Raw genomic sequence first — 21735 nt, 5'->3', positions numbered from 1 at the left:
ATTTATGTAGTTATATCAACAGTGGTGGAAGAACGAGACATTTAGGGACTGGAACCAAACACTTTTAATGTCTCATCGATATAGATTGCATCACAAATGCAATGTAAATAATTATGCAACGGTTATTAAATAAACCAGTGTGAACAGGTCTTTTATGAAGCACAAAACGGATTTCTCTTCCAGAATGAAAGAAATAAGAAGTCACAACAGAGCAGACTTAAGTTGATTTCATCCCAGTGACTTCAGGCAGCCAGTTTTCATTTTTTAATCAAGGAACTGTCTCAACCCTCTTTTCACATTAAGTTATTTCATCATGTTAACTTATTTGAAGTAGTGGATGGTTAAAAGGGCCAGGGCTGCACGTCAGTGATGCACTCTATCCAGATCACAATGTGTAATAGAGGTATTTACAGTATTTCATATATTTAGCTAATTAACAAATTATGAGTGTAGAAAAGAAAAGAGCATCTCTTCAGCTATAAATGAAAAACAGATCATTTCCAAAAACATTCCCCATTCTTTGAGATGCAGTGGCACTACGAAATGAACTTAGTCTACCTCAAAGAGCAGAGTTTGTTTTTAATTCAAATTATGTGAACAACGAAATGAGAGAATATGATAACGATGACATCAATAGATCCTCTTTACCATTACTAATCAAACAATCTACTAATAACTGATTAGTTAAGGCAACTCAATTATTTGCCGCCGCCCGTTAGAACAGCCGAGATGTCTTAAATAACGACTGAACTGAAAAAATGCAGCCCTTATTTCTCAGCAGAGATTTTGACTCAACATAGTAGGAAAATCACAGCTGGAAATAATAACATTAAAAGGATAGCTTCACAATTTTAATCCCTCCTGTTAAAAGCGCTTCCAAAGTACATCCCTTTGAACAAAATGTATTCAGAAGTTTTCCTGTTGAGCTGCAGTGTAGAGATTGTACCAAAAAAAGTTTTTTCTTGTACTTTTGAAAGGAATCTACTTGATTTGTCTAACTCACACTGCAGAAGTTTCAGATACACTTTGAAATACATTTTTGCACAAAACACTAAACTGTGAATAATGTCTCCCATCACTTACTTATTAGTTTTGTGTACAGGGACACAAATTGTCTGTTTTTTCGTGTTGCTTGTGATGAAAATAATGCCAACTGAAAGTCAATTAGTAGCCTTATTTGATTTGGACACACAAATGAAATGCATCCACGAGACGAAGAAACAGTCAGAGCAAGTGATGTACTTCATAATATCCAAAATGACGACTATTGGTGGGCTTAACGGGAGGTGGAAGGGTCCAACAGACAGGACTTTCAGCTGAAAGACTGGTGTTTGACACCACGTTGTGTGTTTTATTGAAGTGGTTTTGTTGCCTTAACCTAAATGTATGAAGTTATTTTAAGCCCAACCGTGATGTTTTTCCTAAGCCTAACTAAGCTGTTTTGTTGCCTAAACCAAACTTTAAATTTTAACTGATGTTGTCCAGAAAGTAAGTAAGAAAAAAAAAAAAAAAAGGACAATCCGCTGATAGATTGCATTTCGTGACTATTTCACAAACTGCCGTTAGATTGTCTTGAATGTTCACACCAACACCTGACTATAGCTTTAAAACAGACTTGTAAAATTGTGAACCTCTCCCGTTCTATCCAAAATGTCCCAGTAAGGCCCCAACAGAGTGACAGTGAGTCGGCATGCACAATGGCCCCTGAATCTGAAGCAGAAACATTCATTGCATTTTTTTTTTTTTTTTTTTTTTTTACATCTTTGCTTTTCCTACTGTGCTGTGTCAAAACCTCTAGAGTAAAAAAAAAAAGGCAGATGAACCCTTCAAAGCAGCACTGACTGCTTTCGCGGCAAGACCTGAGTCAGCAAAATGTCTTGAGACATCCCTAAAAGTCATGAAAACAAACTGTGTATGCAGACGCCCTTCGCCTCACAAGAACCTACGCTATCTGCGGCCTTTCCTCTGTTTGATGATGAACAGGTTCTCGTCCGTCGGGTACATCTGCGCTTCGGCGTTTTTGTTGCCGTTCTTCTTCGCTCTTTTCTTCTTGTTCTTCTTCCCCTTCTGCTGCTTCGACTCCGACCCCTGCATCTCTCCGGTCACAGTCCATTGGAGACGGTCCGGCCTTCCCTCTCTGTGCACTTCTGGCGGCGCTGAAGGAGCTTTTTTCCTGTTCCTCGCCCCCTTCTTCTTCTTCTTCTTCTTCTCCATATCCTCGCCTCTGCCTCCGCCTCTGGGAAAGTCCTGCGCTTCATCCACGATGAGCTTAGCCTTCTTTGGGAGAGGGTCTTTGGAGGCGGGAACCGGTCTCTTGGGTTTCCATGGTTTCACATTGCTGGTGGTTTTCTGTTGCTTGGGCTTATTGTTCTTTTTGGTTTTGGGCGCTGCGGCCCCAAAGACGTGGTCGTCGTTGAAAAAGATGTGGTTGCGTTTGTGGTGGTTGGTGCTCTGGCGAGGTGTGTGGTTCGCCTGGTAGTGGTGGTTGTTGTGATGGTCGACTCTCTGTTTCTTCTTTGGCGGTCCTGGAGTGAGAGGGGTCTGAGAGCTGCCCTGGAGAAAGCCGTTTTTCTTCAGTTCTGGAAAAGACACAGACACAAAAAACATTTAATTGCTTATTTGGTCAAGTTGGACAAAAGCCGTGTTGATATTTAACCTGATTCTGGTAATGTTTCTATCTCTGCATAAAGCTATATTAAACATGCAAAATCACAAGTGTGTCACTACCATTACCACCTACTCATCATACACACTTGTTTGAGTGAGTTCAACAGTTTAGTTAAGTTTTAAAAATAACTCTTAGGAAAATGTAATCTTTTGTCTTACCACTTTACTGAAAAGTAGCAAACTTCTCTTGTACTGTTTGACCCCCAATCAGCAGTGGAAAGTAATTAAGTACATTTACTCAAGTGCTGTAGTTGAGTTAAGTTTTATCTTCTGCTCCACTACATTCCAGTTCTAACTACATTTATCTGCAGTGACTAGTTACTTTTATAGATACAGATTTGACATAAAACCTATTTTGAAAATAAAACACATACTTAAAGATTAAAACAGTGGTCCCAAACCATTTTTGCTTGTGATCCCTTAAAAAGAAGGAGTGTTTCCTTGGGGCTCACGGTCTTTGAGCTGTTAGCAGTTCCACAAATAGATTTCACAAAAGAAAAAAATAAAGAATATGAATTTGTCCAGCACTGCTTTGTTATTCGTCTTTTCTCTCCCATTAATAACCTCACGACTGGAGTATATTACCAAAAAGTATACTGAAAAGAGGTTTAAGTATTAAAAGAAGCTAAGAAGTACAATGCCGCTTACACAATGATGCATCAGTTTTAACAATCTAACAATGTCATACATAATAACATGTCACTCACTGGAGTACTTCTTACTTTTGATACTTTAAAGTTCCCCTCCAGAAACATTTTTAAGTATGTACAAACACTCAATAATTTGCTCAACATGGTTTTCCCACATAAAGTCAATTCTGAAATTCTTCTCCCGGTTTGATTTAGATGAAAAGCCTGTATTTTCAGCTGACACAGCGTTAGTGGTTGTGTAACGTACAATAATATCTGGTGGGATGCTCCAGGGTCCGGTTTACGTCCCAAAAAACGGCACTACCCTGCTGTGTTTGCTGTCAAAACGTTTTACTTTGATAATGCTAACTCCTATACTCTGCACTCTGAAGTCCTCTCTGCGCCGAAGGTTTCAGGTTTCTTTGCTGGTGTTGTGACAAAGACTTTCTACCTCTTTGATATGTGTTTCCGTTTCGAGTATCAGACATCGGCTTTTGAATTTGAGACAAAACAAATCTAGCTTGCCCTGAGTACTTTTAGGGAAGCACAGAGACATTTTTCACTTGCAGAAGAGGAATGTGATCTTTCTCCAGCGACAATCTTTCTCAAGCTCGGATTAAAGTCAGTATAGTAATTCTGTACTTTTAATATGGAAAAATTCTAAGTATTGTTAAATTAATGTATTGGGGAGTTTGACTAAAGCAACTGCCCCTAACAAACACTTTTTATAGCGCCGGAAGGTCAGAGGTTGGAGAGACGAGACATTACATTACATTACATTACATTACAGTCATTTAGCAGACGCTTTTATCCAAAGCGACTTACAGGAAGTGTATTCAACATAGGTATTCAAGAGAACTACTAGTCACCAGAAGTCATAAGTGCATCTCCTTTCTTAAACAAGCATCTTAAGGCATAAACCAGAGCAAAAGTACAGTGCAGAAGCAAATTACTACGAAAACAATAATTGCAACAAACGAATACGAATACAATAAGTGCAACAACTAATACGAATGCAAAAGCAGAGACGAGCAGAGACGAGACGACTGTAGTTATTATAAAGACGAGCAGATGTTTGTGTTTGTGTGGGTGCGTGTCTCACCTTTAGCCTTCGACGCTATCCACTTTTCTGTGCTACTGACGTCCTTCCTCGTGTCGTAGCGGTTGATGAACGGGACGGTGGGAAACGTCCTGTTGAAATTCCTCTGCCATGTACACACCTGAGGGAAAAGATGACAAAAACAGATGTGTTGTATCATATTAAAACACTGTGGGTCAGAAAGTCAAACTGCAAAGGAGAGACAGAGGTAATTCTGTTATAGAATATCCCTTCATGACATTACATTATCTCTACATTCATTCTGTAGTAGGTGTAATTCTATTGTCTATCTTTGTACTTGACCTTTTGTTAAATATGCATATATTTGGGCATATTTGCCTTTATTGTAAAAGCTGATGGTAGACATGATACTAGAAATAGAGGGACCACATTAAACCCCAACGCTACCAGCAAACAATGTCACCAATTATATTATTGTAGGAGATAAACAATAATAACTTATGAAAAATGAAATCAGGTGATAGAGCAAGCTTGGTAGAGGTTTATTAAAATGTGTCATAAACGCAGTTGGAATGGGATTTCAACATTTTCCTTCACGTTAAAGTCCCTCGGCATAACGAGTCTCTTGAAGTTGAACCCAAATGAGCAAAACTGAGGAAGCAGCTCTCTCACAGCATGCAGAATCTAGTGTGTGGTAAGATTCAAACTGTATTATTTTTGTCCTTTGGACCGGGAAAAGGAAAGCGTTCTAAATGGTAAATACCTTCAAATAAAATAAAAAGGCGGTCAAATAAAAAGACAAGACGGAGTGAGTTACTCACGTGGCCGAAGTGTCCTCTACTGGAGCAGTTGTAGCAGTAGGACCGCTGTGGCTGTGTCCGACCCCGGTCCTCGCTCCGCTGCCTCGTGGGAATACCCGCCTTCGTCTGAGAGTAGACGCAGAGAGTGAAAACGGTTACAAGAAAACCAAATATTATTTTCTCTTTATATAAAAAATAAATAAAAATTGTGGTGGTGTAGCCGTCCATTTGTGTCTCCCTCTCCTCATTCCCATGCTCTCCATTGATACGAGCTGCCGGGTATTGTACGCTGAATACGTGCTGATGTAAACCGGTGATTACTGGGGCTATAGTTAGAGGCCTGTAATGACCCTGATGATAAGTAACCGTCTGTATAGTGTGTGTGTGTGTGTGTGTTGGACACAGGGTCCCGTCCCCTATGGGCCAGCGTTCTGAAAGCCTTCCATGCTCCAGCGCCCTCGGTAAATATACACTGATAAGAGAGAGAGACAGGAGACACAGTGCATTTACTGCTAATGTCACACACACACACACACACACACACACACACACACACACACACACACACACACACACACACACACACACACACACACACACACACACACACACACACACACACACACACACACACACACACACACACACACACACACCACAGCTTCACACTCATCCAAGGAGTCCCGCCTCCTTCCCTCTCTCAACCCTGATTCAGAGATTACAAATGATTTGCGTCGTTTCTTAAACATAGCTTAGCTAACCGTCCCCTCCTTTCTTCTCCTCTCCGTCCTCCCTCCCTCACTCTCCCCCCTTCTCTCTCTCCCTCTCTCTTTTTTCCACTTGAGTAGTTTTGCGGCAGAAAGGATGAATGCTATTAGAGCATCGCGTCATTATCGGGTCGGGCCGGCCGGTCCCATCTCCATCACAATGGCCAGGAGATCACAGACCTCTTGCGAGAGCACGCACACGCACACACACACACACACACACACACACACACACACACACACACACACACACACACAAACACACACACACCAACAAACACACATGTGTGCACCCTAAGGAGATCACAGTTCCCGTCTCAAGCGCCCCCCTCCTGCCCCTCTTCCCATTCATCTTTCATGTAAATTGGCTGTAGGTCTCCCCTCTGTCTCTTCCCTCCCTGACCTTGGGCTCCCGTTATCTCCCCGTACTCTGATCCAGCACATAGACAGAATAAAGGCACCAGAGAGAGAGAGAGCGAGTGAGAGATAGGAATGAAATCCCCTCCTACTCTCCCATCAACCTGTGATAGTTGTCTAAAAAAAACCTGTGCGTGTGAGGAGTTGTTTGCCTCATACAATATTAATTAACTGGATGAACCTTCATCCCTCCCTCCCTCCCTCCCTCTCTCTCTCCCCCTCTCTCTCTCTCATTCCCCGCTCTGTTTTCATCTGACGCTTCGTATCGGGGGGGGGGCATCTAAATTGCTAACAGGGCGACGGGCCGGTGGGATTGGATCGGTTTGGTGTCTTTTCTCTTTCTTTCTCAGGGGCTTTGGAAAAGAGTTCTTGAGAGTCTGGCTGCGCGTGGAAAGTCAATAAGACTCGAGCCGTATTTTTTTTAACCCCATTTATCTCTGAGGGTTGGCTTTGACTCTCCCGACACCAAACTAATGTTGGTCTGGTGTCTTTATTTGTAAAAAGCCAGAGGTAACATTTTGGGATCACAATGTAAAAGCAAACAAACTGATCACATTCCGCTGATTGTGGCTCATTCAGAATTATGATGATCAACAAGAATTTGTTTTGGTCAGGCATCAATTTACAAAAAAACAGGAACACTGCTCCTCGGCTGCCTGAAACGGCTCGATTGAATTCTCTCCATCACTTCCGTAACTTTACGAGGTCACAATGTTACAGAAGTGACGTAAAACTCCTTCCGGCTAGTTTGGCCCTCAAACAACAAAAGAGAGAGATGGATGTAATGTAAAACGTTGACCAATTACAACAGAGGGGGCTAGCTGACCAATCAGGGCAGACTTTGCTTTCTGGAGGGAGGAGCAAGCGCTACAACGGAGCATTTCAGAGAGAGGGTGAGAAGAGGTGCTGCAGGACAGCCAGGATGAGAAAAACAAGGAGGATTATGAGCATTAATGCATGTAAACATGTTAACTGTAACTTAAGTTAAAAATATACACCTGGAAAATAGCATAATAGGGCCTGTTTAAAGTACTTTACTGTATATTTACAGCACTATATTTAAACAACTGTTGGTGCCATTAAGGAGCTTTGAAATATACAGAGTGAGAGTCACAGGTGATTCTCTGATTGAAGTCGAGGCATAACATATTTTACATTGTAGATTTAAGATCTAAGCTGCTACCTTTAGTATCAACTTTAGTATTGCTGGAGAGAATCCTGTGGTTAGCAGATCAGTATTGCTTCTGTTTTATCTGTCCATTATCGTTACTGTCTCATGTCTTAAAGAAGGACTATACTTGAAACTAGGTCCTTTAACTCATTATTCAACCACGTCTCAAGACAAAAGTATTTATGGCCGTTTTAAACGAGCACTCTTAAAGGAGCAGTGTGTAGGAATTCAGTGGCATCTAGTGGTGAAGTTGTAGATTGCATTCAACTAAATACCTCTCTGCTCAGCCCTCCCTTTCCAAGCCTGTTGAAAACTATGGTGGCCTTCAGGCAACTTTAAAAAAAAGAAAAAGAAAAAAGGCTCTCGCAAGAGCCAGAGTTTTTAATGTAGAAACGCGGCGGTGCAACATCGTGAAGGAATTCGTTCCAGGAAAAAAGACGCGTTGAGACTGTTCCTCACCTCAACGTGGCCGGCCAATCGCTGCATGAAACAGTTTTGGAGTTTCAGAAGTTACTCTGAAACAATTCTGAAGTCTGTGTGAAATAGCTCTGAAAACAATCCCTTTTGTCTTATGTTCATGCCATGTGTATGCTGTTTATGCCATCTAATCTAGTTAAATGAATGAGTTTGACATGTTTCCTGCTTTATGAAAAAGTTGCTAACCTCTCCATTCATAAACTGGCATTACTATTTCCCAGCGTGGGAGTCTGCATTAAAAAAAAATGTCTGTCTGTGTTTGACTAACGGGCCTCTGAGAGCAGAGACAGCAGGAGAGTCTCCTCCACTTCCTGCTGATATGACATGAAGAGCTTCTGGAGCCGTTCACAGACACTCTGCCAGTCAGACAAAAAATGGGGACTGAAGCTGGAAGAGGTCCGACGGTTTAGGATGCGCGCGTGTGTGTGTGTGTGTGTGTGTGTGTGTGTGTGTGTGTGTGTGTGTGTGTGTGTGTGTAGGAGGGTGTTCGAAAAGGGTCCTAAGGGCTTCGCTGGGTGGACACAGACAACCAGCCATCCGTGGCCTCTCATGCATGCACACAGTCACATGACTCTGTCACACACACACACACACGTTTTCCCACAGTTGTCCCCGACGCACACACTGTGTCTCTCTCTAAGCCCCGCTCTCCTCTGCTCCTTGCCTTAGCTGCTGGTGGCGAAGCCGTGATAATCCTTCGGCCGACACAAAGCTCAGATTGTTACCACCTACAATCTGAAGGAACACACACACACACACACACACACACACACACACACACACACACACACACACACACACACACACACACACACACACACACACACACACACACACACACACAGTTATCGAACACAATCCGAGAAGCAAACAGGCTTGTGTGTGTTTGTGTGTAAGAGGAGAGGGGGGGGTCGGATCTGAACAGTAACGGGTGGCGGCCAGCGGCGCTGTTTTGCATATGTTATTGCGGCGATAGTGAGAGGTTTGCATATGTTACTGGAGCCACGGGGGAGCGACTCTGCGTGCTTTTATCATAGGAAACAGCCACGCAGCACAACACGACGACGACTGGGCTCATACCAAAACAAACACACCCTTATGGTGCGTATGTGTGTGTGCATCATGCCAGTCTGTACACACTAGGTTAACAGGACGGGGGGGGTGGGGTTAATTAGACAGTTGTGAAATGGCTTTAAGGTGAACACGTTTTCAAGGAGGATACAAAAAAAATCAACTAGCGAACCGCTAATCCATTTATTCTTCAGTTGGGAATTTTAACTGTGCAAATGTCCAAAATTGTAAAGAATCTAATTATAGTGTTTGCTCTCACTCTTGAACAGGAAGGAGAGAATCAATCGTTCTTTGGATACCCGTTTAAGGTGGAGGTGTGTGGGGCTATTGAGGAGGAAGGGTTGTGTGTGTGTGTGTGTGTGTGTGTGTGTGTGTGTGTGGGGGGGGGGGTCCTCCAAATAACCAGATGTGATTCCTGCCCCCTTTGTGTCTGCCAGTTCACAAAGACTCAGACCTGAAGCCCTAACCCGGCGCCCTTTTTGAGAGGACTCCTCCAGCACACACAGGCACACACACACACACACACACACACACACACACACACACACACACACACACACACACACACACACACACACACACACACACACACACACACACACACACACACACACACACACACACACACACACACAGTAATTCCCAGAGGCTCTTCCTATCTCCTCCCGTCAGTCAGCCGGTCTGAAGACAATCAGCGGGACTCCTGATTTTCTCTTTAGAGAGAGAGAGAGAGAGAGAGAGAGAGAGAGAGAGAAAATGCTCCTGGAATGTTGCGATAATGTGATGCAGGGGGGGGGGGGCAGTGGGTCACCACCTATGGAGGTAATCTGGTCAAACCGTGGATGGCGGAACAGAGGATACCAGCTAATCCATTCAAATCTAGGTCCAAGTCATTCAGTTTCTAGTCTTAGCCGCTGAGTTCAGAGGCTTCTTTCTGTTCACTCACTTCATAGCCAGCAATTAGACAGAGACGACGCAAACCTACGAGAGAGACGGGGATTCAGACCTGCTGTGTACGGATGGACTACTGTGCCCCGGTCAGGATGTTAAACCATGATTTTACATCGCAGCCAACAAGCCACACACAAAAACACACACTAACACACGCGTAAAATCGACACCATCGAGCTAAGCGGAAAGGCACAAAGACCAAGCAAAGCCTGCAAGACCTCTGATAACACTGCACCTCTGTATGTGTGTGTGTGTGTGTGTGTGTGTGTGTGTGTGTGTGTGTGTGTGTGTGTGTGTGTGTGTGTGTGTGTGTGCGTGCGTGCATTCCTATGGCATTTAGTGTATGTGAAGACACCTGTACCAATACTCCCAAAGGAAACGTACATATGTGGACATCTGTATGTTTCCTTTTATTTTTCACCTCTCACCTCACCAATGCTCTGTTATAGAACTGAAATTCATGATTACTTTCATCATTGATTAATTAATCAGTCAAGGAAATAATCTGCAGATTAATCGTTTGGTCTATTACATGGACATTTTGAAAAAAAGTACCATCATGATTTCAAAGAGTTCCGGGCAACGCCGTGGTAGCGTCCTGTCAATCACAAGGTAGCCCCGCCCTAAAGCATACCTTGCTTTATGGTCTGTTTGACTCTAAATGGAGCATCATTTATTAAATGAACATCATGCTGTATTGAAGAAGACTTGAAACTAGCGATTGAAAACATAAACTCATGGTTTACTGAGGGAATAAATCAAGAGAGAAGTACAGTCATTTTCTCATAGACTCTTATACAATCTGACTTTGCAACCAGAGGAGTCGCCCCCTGATGGCCATTAGAGAGAACGCACGTTCAAGGCACTTCAGCATTGACTTCACTTTTCAGAACCGGAGGTTGCTTCCTGGTACCATCCTTCAAATGTTTTGTTTTGTTTGATTCCCAGTTCAAAAACAAAGAAAAACTGAAAATAATCACATTTCAGAAGGTAGGGATAGCAAAAAAATAATATATATATTATTAAAAAAAGTTGCAGCTCTAGTTTATTTGTTTAGTTGTTCTCCGTCTGGAGTTTGACAAATGTATGAATACCATTAAGTGCCATGCTCTGCACTACACTTCTTAACCCGACACTTTCTCTCTTCCACGATGGCTGCTCATTGTTAATTTAACTAGATTGAAAACACAAAAAAAGCCATGTCCTTTTACAAATGTCCCCTCCCCTGTCTCCTGTGCCGTCAGTGTCTCAGTCTGCGGGAGCATAAAGGGCCAGAGCCTTTTGTCGTGGCGGAGCTGAGGAGACCGGAGAGTCCGTATACTGTACAATGATGAGACAGCAAAAACAGCTCAATGAATAGATGTGGATTTAAAGGATTTTTTGAATTGAGCTCATTCTTGTAAGAGGAATAAAAAAAGAAAAGAGGTCAGCCAGACGGAGAGAAGAACAGAAGAAGAAGTGGATGAAAGGTCGAACCTTAAACCTGAGATTTCAAGTTCAGCAGAATGAACAGAGGAGCTAAGAGCGGTGTTACTCATTGCTATTTGAATTATGGGTAATTTGTGAGGTTCAACTATTATGTCAGGCAAAAGTGTGGGTCTCAACACAGACGTACAGGTCATCACAGACTAAAGGACAATCGTTGTTATGGACGTTTTAGAACAATCTTTTTTGTGTATTTCTCCTCCAGTGTATTGTGACAACAAAGCTACATATTCCCCTGCCGCTGCTGCATGCAATGTGTCATTTTATAAAGTCATTTATTTATGTATAAATATCATGTGGTGTTTGCTGACTAGTTCTTTCTTTTTTCAGCTGCTGTCTTCTTGTATTTTGGTGCTATTATTAGTATAATTGTATAATAACTTTATCGTAGAACTCTAAATACACACACACTGCTCTCTCATTTCCAATCCTTCGTTCATTTTACATGGACGTTTTTTATGTTCAGTCCAAATATCGGGAGTAAAACAGCAGTTTTAAGTTGTTGTTTTTTGTAATTAATTCAATTCAAGAGCAATAAAGGAGTCATTCCTCTCTCAGGATATACAGAAATGCTAAGATGTCATCCGTATAGAATGAACAACATAATAGAATTATAACGCAGTCGATCCATTTGGTTTAAATTATACATATGAGCTTAGTGATAGCAGTAGTAGCACCAATAATAGCAGACTAACAATGGAAAAATGACGATTACTACTAATAACAGCAGCAGTGGATATAAAATAATAATGATAATAAAAGCATTTTAATAATGGTTTCCCAGCACACTCCTGATGATTGATTTAAACAAAAAGCACTTTAAATCCAGAAGCACTGCCACTGCTGTCATTCTGAAGAGGGACCTGAAGAGGTGTGAAACTTCTTTAAAATCAACACAAAAACCAAAGAAACTTCTGCTCAAGAGTTTCCCGTCTTCACTGTGTGGTCAGAGTGCAGTTCTCTGTTTGACCACTGAGGGACGCTCTAACACAGCATGCTGACAAGGGCCTTCAACAACATCCTCACCTGAAGCCGACTTCAACTGCTGAATGAGACTGATCAGCTCAGGAAAAAAGATGCACTCTGTCATAATTACCAAATGGTATTTAAATCCATAAAACAGTTGTTTTAATGTTCTAATTCTTTCTATGAGAAGTCTGTAGAGAAGATTTTACGTATCCAGAAATGTACTTAAAGATACTTTTCTTGTTGCTGTCTTTTTCCTGCAAGTGTAAGTCAACGATAAAACTTAAAAGAGAAAGTACACATTCACAGAGATGATCTCTACAAAGAACTCATCAAAACAAATTCAATGACTAATAAGCCTATAAATGAATTGATTCCTGTTCTTATATGAAGTATTATTCCAGAAGTAAATACTTTGTCTAGGAGCAAAGATAAACCCAATTGCTCTATATTTCCACATTCTTAGTGCACAATATTATTGAAATAAATAGTTTTTTAAAACACAACTCCAGAATGTTCAAAAAAATAAAAAAAATACACTTTCCCTCCAAAAAAATCAGCGCGGTTCAGACACCGTGCTCCCATACACATTTTGTGTTGTTCCTTAAAATGGACAAGTATTTACACTTTTAAAGGGATATTTGAATAAATACATATACGGTATATTACTGATATTACTCCTAATATCAAGGATGTATTTCAGGAAATAAATAAAATAATGGAAATTTCAGAAAGGACCATTTCCCGACGTGTGCACAGTGATGCACCCTGCTGCTAAGTTCTAGGTGAATATGTCTCGCTTTAAAATGAAATAAAAACTCATTAAAATAAATTTTATATCGGAGAACAAAAGTTTTTTTAACATTTTATAATCTAAGGACGGTTGATTTTACGCCACAGGATGAATGTGTAAAGGTTGCATTGACAGCGTAAAGGAATTTGTTGTGATATGTTATGACTTTTTGCAAGTGGCGTGTCATTGAACAATTATCTAGTGGAAGAAATAGGCATGAGCCATTTGAATTAGATTAAATATATTCCTATATTTTAGCGCATAATACATTATAAGCTTTAATTTGACATGGACAAAATCAAGGTCTACTTTGTTAAAAAAAGTCATTTTTATTTTATTTTGTTCTAAAGACATGTAAATGTATTTCCTTTCCTGAAAAGAGGGGGATTTTAAAAAAGGGGCAAAAACCTCCTAACCTTGGGGACTGACAAAGGAAGGTGTGAACCGAGCACACGGGACAAAAAAAAGAACCTTCTGGAGACAAAAAGGTTTAAAACATACTAAATGGAAAAGGAGAAGAAATTTACAAAAAAGTGCAGTGAGTTAAAACGGCTTAATTTCAGTGGAACAAAAAAAAAAAAAAAAAAAAAAGGTCACGGGCTGTTTTCCACGGGCACACACACACACACACACACACACACACACACACACACACACACACACACACACACACACACACACACACACACACACACACACACACACACACACACACACACACACACACACACACACACACACACACACACACACACACACACACACACACCTGTCCCTGAGGAAAAGATCGATTCACACACTGATACCACCGTGGGGAGAGAATCCGCCTGATACACACACACACACGTACCGATCAATAAACACACACGCGTACAGGTGTCGCCCCTGCTATCTAAAGAGCGGCCAATCAATGCTCACACACCGATATACCTGAACCAATCAGCTGCTGTGTGCTCACACGCTCACTGCTGTCTCCCTCTCCCTTTTAATAGACTCACCCCTCCTCGTCTCTCTCTCCTCCCATCCCTCTGAATCTCTTACAACGGCACACCTCTCTCCAGCTGCCCCCCACTCCCCTCTCTGTCTGTCTGTCTCTGGTCCTTACAGAGGAGTAGCACATCTCTATATGTAGACGAATCCTGTTGAATCTACATAGGTTGATGATCGATTTGGATTTGACCCACTTTCTGAGTTGGTTTTTTTTTTAAAAACCAAAAAGGGTAAATTCTCAGTTCTAACATCCTCGGTGACGCTTCCCGTGGCGTCCACAGGGTGGCGCTCTGGTCTTCAGCCGGCCCAGCAGGGTCCTGACAACACTTACGTGAGGGAAAAGTCACAGTGACTTGAGCGTGTCGTACGATCAGACGCATTTATGCATGATCTCTACGCGCATTAAAGCAGCCCTGTGTGTGTGTGTGTGTGTGTGTGTGTGTGTGTGTGTGTGTGTGTGTGTGTGTGTGTGTGTGTGTGTGTGTGTGTGTGTGTGTGTGTGGACAGCAGGTCGCTCAACTTGAACCGCCCTTCCTGTCTTTGCTGACCGCTCTCCCTCATGCATCGGTCCATTCACATTTCACCGTGCTCCTCCTCCTTGTCTTCCATTTCTTTCTCTCCCTCTGTCCACTGTCCTCATTGATGACAAAAGTGTCTCTCTTTGCCTTTTCCAACATTGGTCAAAATTCTGACTGACTAAAAATATATTTTTTGTCAGGCAGAGATGCCAATCAGCTGCTTTTTTCCCCATTTTGTTTGAATGTTAATTGAATACATTTGGGCTTTGGGAGAGTTTGTTTGGACAACACAATCGATTGGAAGATGTCACCTTGGACATTAGGAATGTGAGATTTTTGTGAGATTATTTTCAATAATTTTGGACATTTTAAAGGCAAAATGGTTTTTTTTTAGGGGAGTTTTTCCTGTGCCGATGTGAGGGAAGGACAGAGGATGTCTCATGTGTACAGATTGTAAAGCCCTCTGAGGCAAATTTGTAATTTGTGATTCTGGGCTATACAAAATAAACTGAATTGAATTGAATTGAAAATGATTCAGTGAAAGAAAAAAAAGAAAAATTGAAAATATTTTTAATTTCTCTGTCAGAGACACTGGCTTTGTTTGAACTCCTGTTATTGATCAATCTAATGCCCTCAACATGAAATATTTTCAGCTTTCCAAAACATGGACTATTAAATTAGTATTTTGGCATCACTCGCTGAGAGTCAAAGAGCCACGGCTTCTCTCTACAGTCTCCATTTTGCACTGACAAATAAACAATCAGCAAGAATCCAAAGCAGAAGAAGCATGATGCAATGCACGCACCCATCTTACACTGAAAGTAGTGGTCTTGGCTTGCTGAAAGGCATTCTGGGCGATGAAGGAAAGCGCTTAACAGCATAAGGCCACGAGGTTGGTTTGCAGAAATACATTTCATATGAACACATTTTCACCCACACGAAAACAAAACAGCTTGAATAAGATCGAACCAATGACGAGTTGTTTTTGGGTAAATGATATGCTGCGTGTGTAGTACTTAGTGAGAAGGATTAAAACACATAGATGATGTGAGCGCCCACGCTGAGAAGCTGTGTGCAGAAAGAAAGAGAGTTCAAACCAGGGTGTCTGTGGGCGTCTGAGTGAAAGAGAAACAGAGAGTGAGGAAGAGCTGCTGAAGTAGACCTCTTCATCCGAGCAAACCTTTTCGTGTAAATATTACGCTCCTGTAAAAGATGCTTTCAAAATCATATGACACAGACAAGATGAAAATGTATTGGATAGCTTTTTACTCCATTTACTTCTCTCTCTCTCTATATATTTATTTGTAAGAAGTGTGTGTGTGGGTGTTTGTGTGTGTCCATGTGTGTCAGTATCTTACTTTCTCAGTAAATACCCCGGGGCTTTGTGGTCTATACTGTGTGGTTTGGAGGAGTTTGTTAGTTGAGGGCCAGGTGCAGGCAGACAACACATACACTCAGGGAAGATAAACGGACCCCGCACACGCACACACACACTCACGCACACACACACACACGCACACGAAGGATAAATGGACCCAGTAGCAGGGAGGTCTGACAGAATGCCTTTTCACACCTGGCTGAGCCCAGCGGAAGGTGACAGAGTCACATCTCCCAAAGCAAACACACACACACACAAATAACACACACACACACACAAACACACACACACACACACACACACACACACACACACACACACACACACACACACACACACACACACACACACACACACACACACACACACACACACACACACACACACACACACACACACACACCTTCTCACATTGGGGAGTTCAGGGTCATAAGCAGCATCATGAATAAAATGAGGCTGTCTTAAACAGAAGGAGCCCTGTGTATGTGCGTGTTTGTTTGTTCGTGTGTGTGTGTGTGTGTGTGTGTGTGTGTGTGTGTGTGTGTGTGTGTGTGTGTGTGTGTGTGTGTGTGTGTGTGTGTTTGTTTGTGTCTGCACGAGCTCCCTGAACCCCCCCAACGCCGGGTTTGGATCTGTAACGACCTTCTGTTCCCAGTGCTTAAATGGCTTAAATACTTCAATTAGACCTGGGTCACAATCCTCCACCCGTTAAAGCACGCCGTCACACACAAACACACAAAAAAAAGAAGTGGTTTCATGATCTCACGAGGGGACGTGGGGGAATTTTTCATCTCGTCTAAAACCTCAACAATAAAACATATAGCATCCCCCCCCCGCCGGCACATGAGCGAGTGTTAAACCTAACTCCCATCCTCTCTGCCAGCGTCTCCCCTGGAACTTCTCTGTCCTGTTCCCTCCTCCCTTCCTCCCTCCCTCCTTCCTCCTCCTCCTCCCTCCGTCTCTCCCGCCGTGCTACCCCAGCGCTAACGATGCTGCCTTTTCATTAGACAGCCCCTGCTAATTAATCTCCATAGAGGAGAGTGACAGACCTCCCCACACACACACACACACACACACACACACACACACACAAAATGAACGCCAAGATATATGCAAACACACACTTCTTATTTTCCCCTCTCTCTCCTTCCCTCTCTCTCTCTCTCTCGCTCGCTCCCTCCCTCCCTCCCCCTCGTCCCGAGTGGCGTTGGCAGCCCATTTCATGCTTTATCACGTCTTTTAATTGACAAACAAGCTGCTCTTTTCTCTTAGGCTGAGGTCTATATCACCCCCTCGCTCAGATGCGCACACACACACACGTGCACACACACACACACACACGTGCACACACACACACACACGCGCACACAGAGACAAATGCATACATAAGGAGCCAAGGAAACTAGTTAGCTTTTCAGATTTTGGATAAACGCACACACAATTGAGCGAATGCATCCCCGCTGATTTATGGCCCATGTGACTGTCACACAGTTTACTACTCTTTGGCACATTGTTTGTGCTCACTCACTCACACACACACACCACACACACACACACAGATGTCACATGTGTACTTACATAAAAAACGAAGCAAAAATAAATTAATAGGTAAAGGCTCCATCACTCAGGGCGCTTCCTTAATCTTTTGAGATGGTTTTTTTTACTACCATGGTTCACTCAGCTGCTACAGGGCAACGTCAATACCAATCGCAACTGAATTATTGATTTTGCGTGATGTTATGACACCTTTGCCTTTTGCATTGCTCATGGAAGTACCCTCTTTTTGGTGGCATTTGTTATTCTATTTTTTCCACATGCATGATTAAAAAAGGTGATTAAGCAATACTGCAGGAGGCACAGGGAGGGAGTAATGTGAGGGTAATCACAGTTTTTGTTTGCCTTTATCAATTACTGTCTTTATTTCAGTTTCTCTTTTTGTGCAAATGAACCCTATTCTGTTATTTAAAAGTCATCCTTTCAAGTTGGTTTTCTAGAAGAGCTCACTTCAGATATAAATATCGTTGGATATTAATTTTGGTCGAGGCGCCTTATGTGACATTTGAAATCTTTCTATTCTGATGAGGCGGGTTTGTGCATGAAAAAGATTAAGGAAGTGGAAGTGGGCCAGGGTGAGCGTGCTGCTGGCTTAGTCCCACCGCCCTCTCCCTCCACCACCACCACCTTGTTCTTTTACATTCCTCTGCTTTTAATTGGGACTCTGTGCAGAACTACTACGTCCACTGGGATTTGGATAAATTTGACACAGGTTGTGTACAAGCTCTACATACTTACGACAAGTAAACTTTGGTACAGCGTTAGGGTAAACTTCAAAGTATGTTAAATGCATGTGAATCAGTTGCTGTGCATATATAATGAAACACTGATGGGGGTAGTTTAATAGTGGAGGGACTGGCTCCATATTTATTAGATGCCCACGTTAGTGCATACTTAAAAAAATTCACGTATTAGAGTTACCAAACAATGAGTATGTCTTATAAAGAAAAGGGCACTTGCTCCTCCTTTAGGACGGACGTAGATAGGGGTCTAGAGGAGCCAAATATCAGTAAAACATTTACCGTATACTGTTTAAGCCGATGTTTTAAAGACTCTGCCACCTGTTACATATCTTTCCCAAATGACACGTTAAACGAGTGTCCAAATACTAAAATACAAGCCTCAGAATTACTTTTCTTTTACCTCCTAAAAGGTTTGAGAGGGAACTGAAACTTTTTAGACAGCCTTGTATACTTAACGTCAACACTTCGTCCATCAGGTGTAGAACTGCAACGTTCTCCTCCGACTGTACTGACAAGGGTTCCGGGACAGAGGATGTCTCATGTGTACAGACTGTAAAGCCCTCTGAGGCAAATTTGTAATTTGTGATTCTGGGCTATACAAAAAAACTGAATTGAATTGAACATGTATGTGTGTCCTCTCTAAACAAGCCCCCCTTATGAAAAAACATAAAGAATTGTGAAAGCGTGTGAACAGTGCTTGTGTGGAGATTGCTGACTGTGCTGGTTTTGTGGTAGGATACTCACTGTGATGTGGTACTGTCTCCAGATCTCTGGACAGGCCTGAGGAGAGAGAATAACACACATGATGCAGTCGTCACACACAAATAAAAGGAACAAAGCAGATAAAAAAAATAAAAAAAAAAGAGAAGAATGAAAATGTCTAAAAGCAACCTGCATGTTTGTGTAACTCTTAAATGTCAGCATGTGGAATAAAAGACACAATAAATAAGAAACATTTAAAGGCATGTGGGCAGATGCTGACTACAGAGAGAGGGAGGGCCAAAAGCAAACTGAAAAGCAGGCCTTGGTCTCTCTCCCTCCGTCTCCTGCTAAACCTTTATGAATAAGATTTCCCAGCAACAGCCTGTTTCCCCTCCGTGGGTCTCTCTCTTAAGTCAGTCAGTCAGTCAAACAGTCAGTCAGTTGTTTTTGTCCCCGCTGTGGCTAAAGCATTATCTCCGGGGCTTCGCCACGCTGTTCCTTAAGCGTTCCGACATCCTTTCCCAACCGCCGCCGCTTCCCACTGGGAAATTGAAAAATGCCGCAGTCGCCGCGGGCAACGAGATTTATCTACTTACACACCTATTGAGTGAGAGAGAGAGAGACAGAGATAGAGAGAGAGAAAGAGAGAAGGAATTCAAGCCTGTCCTGTGTGTGATGTCTAGTTTTCTCTTGCATACAATAAACTGGTTATTATCAAAATGGCATGGTGTGCAAATTCTTGTCACAATTTAAATAGTGACCATATGTGCAAAAGTGCCCGTTAAAATCCTGATCTTTAAACCCTAAAAGAACGCCGGACACTTCTTTCCTGGCTTGGTCTGAGCTGTTTGGATTTGAATACAGAGATGGGCAAATATGAATTTCGATAGCCGAATCCTCCTCCACCTCTCATCAAGCTTTCTTTCTCTTCAACAAACCCCCCCCCCACCACCACCACCAGCTCCCCTTCCTCTTGCTCTCTCCCTCCAGACCGCCGGGGTAGCGTGTTGTTGTCGAGGGCGACAGGCGAGGCGAGCGACACACTCGCGCTCCGTCAACCGTCTGTCTTTAATGAGAGACACAGAAAGGCCCAGGGGACAGAGACCTGACTCTCTTCTTTTTCTCTCTCAAACGCACACACACTAACACATACGGGATCATTTGTGTGAGAGAAAGAAAAAAAAAAGTTTTGCGTTCCAAGAAAAAGGGTAATTACGATGACACGCGACTTTGCGCGTCTGTTTGCTGCTTAAACCGATATGCAAAAAAGGGGAGGAGAGGAAGTGGGAGATGAACGTGAAGATGCGGAAGGAAGAGGGGAAGAAAGAATGGACGAGAGAGAAGAGAGAGAGAGAAAATGTGCGGTTTGTGTCCTGGTCTCCCCTCTCCCTCTGGTGTTCACCTGGTTACTCATCCATCACACAGAGCACAGTACATGACTGACTGGCGGAGAGCGAGAGCGAGAGAGAGAGAGAGAGAGAGAGAGAGAGAAAAGAGGGAGAGAGAGTGAGGGGGAGACACAGGCGAGCTCCTACATGCACACAGGGTTTTCCATTCTATGGCATTAGTGCAAATGGGCAAGGTAATGAACGTTGCGGTGGGATAATTGTCATTGATGGTCATTAGATTCACCCTTCACTGCCAACACACACACACACACACACACACACACACATACACACGTGCGCACGCATGCAAGCCCACAGCTGGAATATGCAGCATGGCGGAGACATAACTAAGCTGTAATTGCTGAAGTGTATCAATTAATGTGAACAGCGGCGTGCGCTGACCCCTGGTCACTCATTATTACCAAAGTGGGGGAGAAAAGGCGGGAGAAAAGAGGGGGGAAGGGGAGAGGAAATAAAAAGTACGTACAGTGTACCATGTGCTTGATGCTTTATCGGGCTTACGTTCAGCGCTGTTCTCACTAGAAGCCGAATTGCATTACTCTTATGTAAATGCATGACATAGCAACGGTGTGTTTTTTTTAGCCTTACTATGAAGCGTTGGATTTCCCTCTGTCAGGGGGTCAGATACATAATTTGCTTTAAAATAATACAATTCTGCTGTATCATTTAAAAATGCATATCTACCGATGAGGTGGATTTGCGCCATTTTAAAACCAAGCAGATAGTGTCCATTATTGCAGCCCACAAATAATTTTGGGCCAATAAAAACTATATGCTTCTGACAAATTACATCAACCATGAAAAAAAAAATTGAATCAGCCACTTCACTCAGGGTGCAACAAACTGGTCCTACTGCTGGCTTAGCTTGGTTAATTAGCCAGCTAGCTAGCTAGCGAGCATTGAGAAATATTTGAGTCAGTCCGTGTCGTCCAGTGCCGCTTCGCCCAAATTAGCTAAATTGAGTTTTGTCTAATTGAGAACAGCAAAATGCATCCTGAATAGTGTCCTCAGGTGCTAGCGAACAAGGTCATGAGGCCAGCCAGGGTAAAGAGACGCCTGATTGCGAAGCCCCCTGGATATAGGGGTAAAACAAAGGGATGTTAACCCATAGACTGTATATAAGAAGTGGACGTAGTCGCCATGACGTCACCCATTGGTGTCTGGACTGCGATTTTCAAGCCTTGTCA

General features: G+C 42.6%; 1 protein-coding gene across 2 annotated transcripts in view; it reads right to left on the bottom strand.

The window, feature by feature from the left end:
• Window positions 1–559: 559 nt before the first annotated feature.
• Window positions 560–21735, bottom strand: part of zcchc7 (zinc finger, CCHC domain containing 7) — a 51744-nt gene continuing 30568 nt past the window's right edge. For both annotated transcript variants that reach the window (XM_054604393.1, XM_054604394.1), the window contains exons 7-10: window positions 19182–19217; window positions 5178–5282; window positions 4399–4516; window positions 560–2579 (exon numbers count right to left, since the gene is read on the bottom strand). In XM_054604393.1, the coding sequence (XP_054460368.1) occupies window positions 1948–2579; window positions 4399–4516; window positions 5178–5282; window positions 19182–19217 (891 nt within the window). In that variant the 3' untranslated portion in view covers window positions 560–1947. The remainder of the gene's footprint in view (window positions 2580–4398; window positions 4517–5177; window positions 5283–19181; window positions 19218–21735) is intronic.

Source organism: Anoplopoma fimbria, chromosome 9 (genome assembly GCF_027596085.1).
Source record: "Anoplopoma fimbria isolate UVic2021 breed Golden Eagle Sablefish chromosome 9, Afim_UVic_2022, whole genome shotgun sequence".
In the NCBI taxonomy this organism is placed as follows: domain Eukaryota; kingdom Metazoa; phylum Chordata; class Actinopteri; order Perciformes; family Anoplopomatidae; genus Anoplopoma; species Anoplopoma fimbria.
Note: the sequence above shows the minus strand (reverse complement) of the source record. Positions and strands in the feature narration are given on the sequence as shown.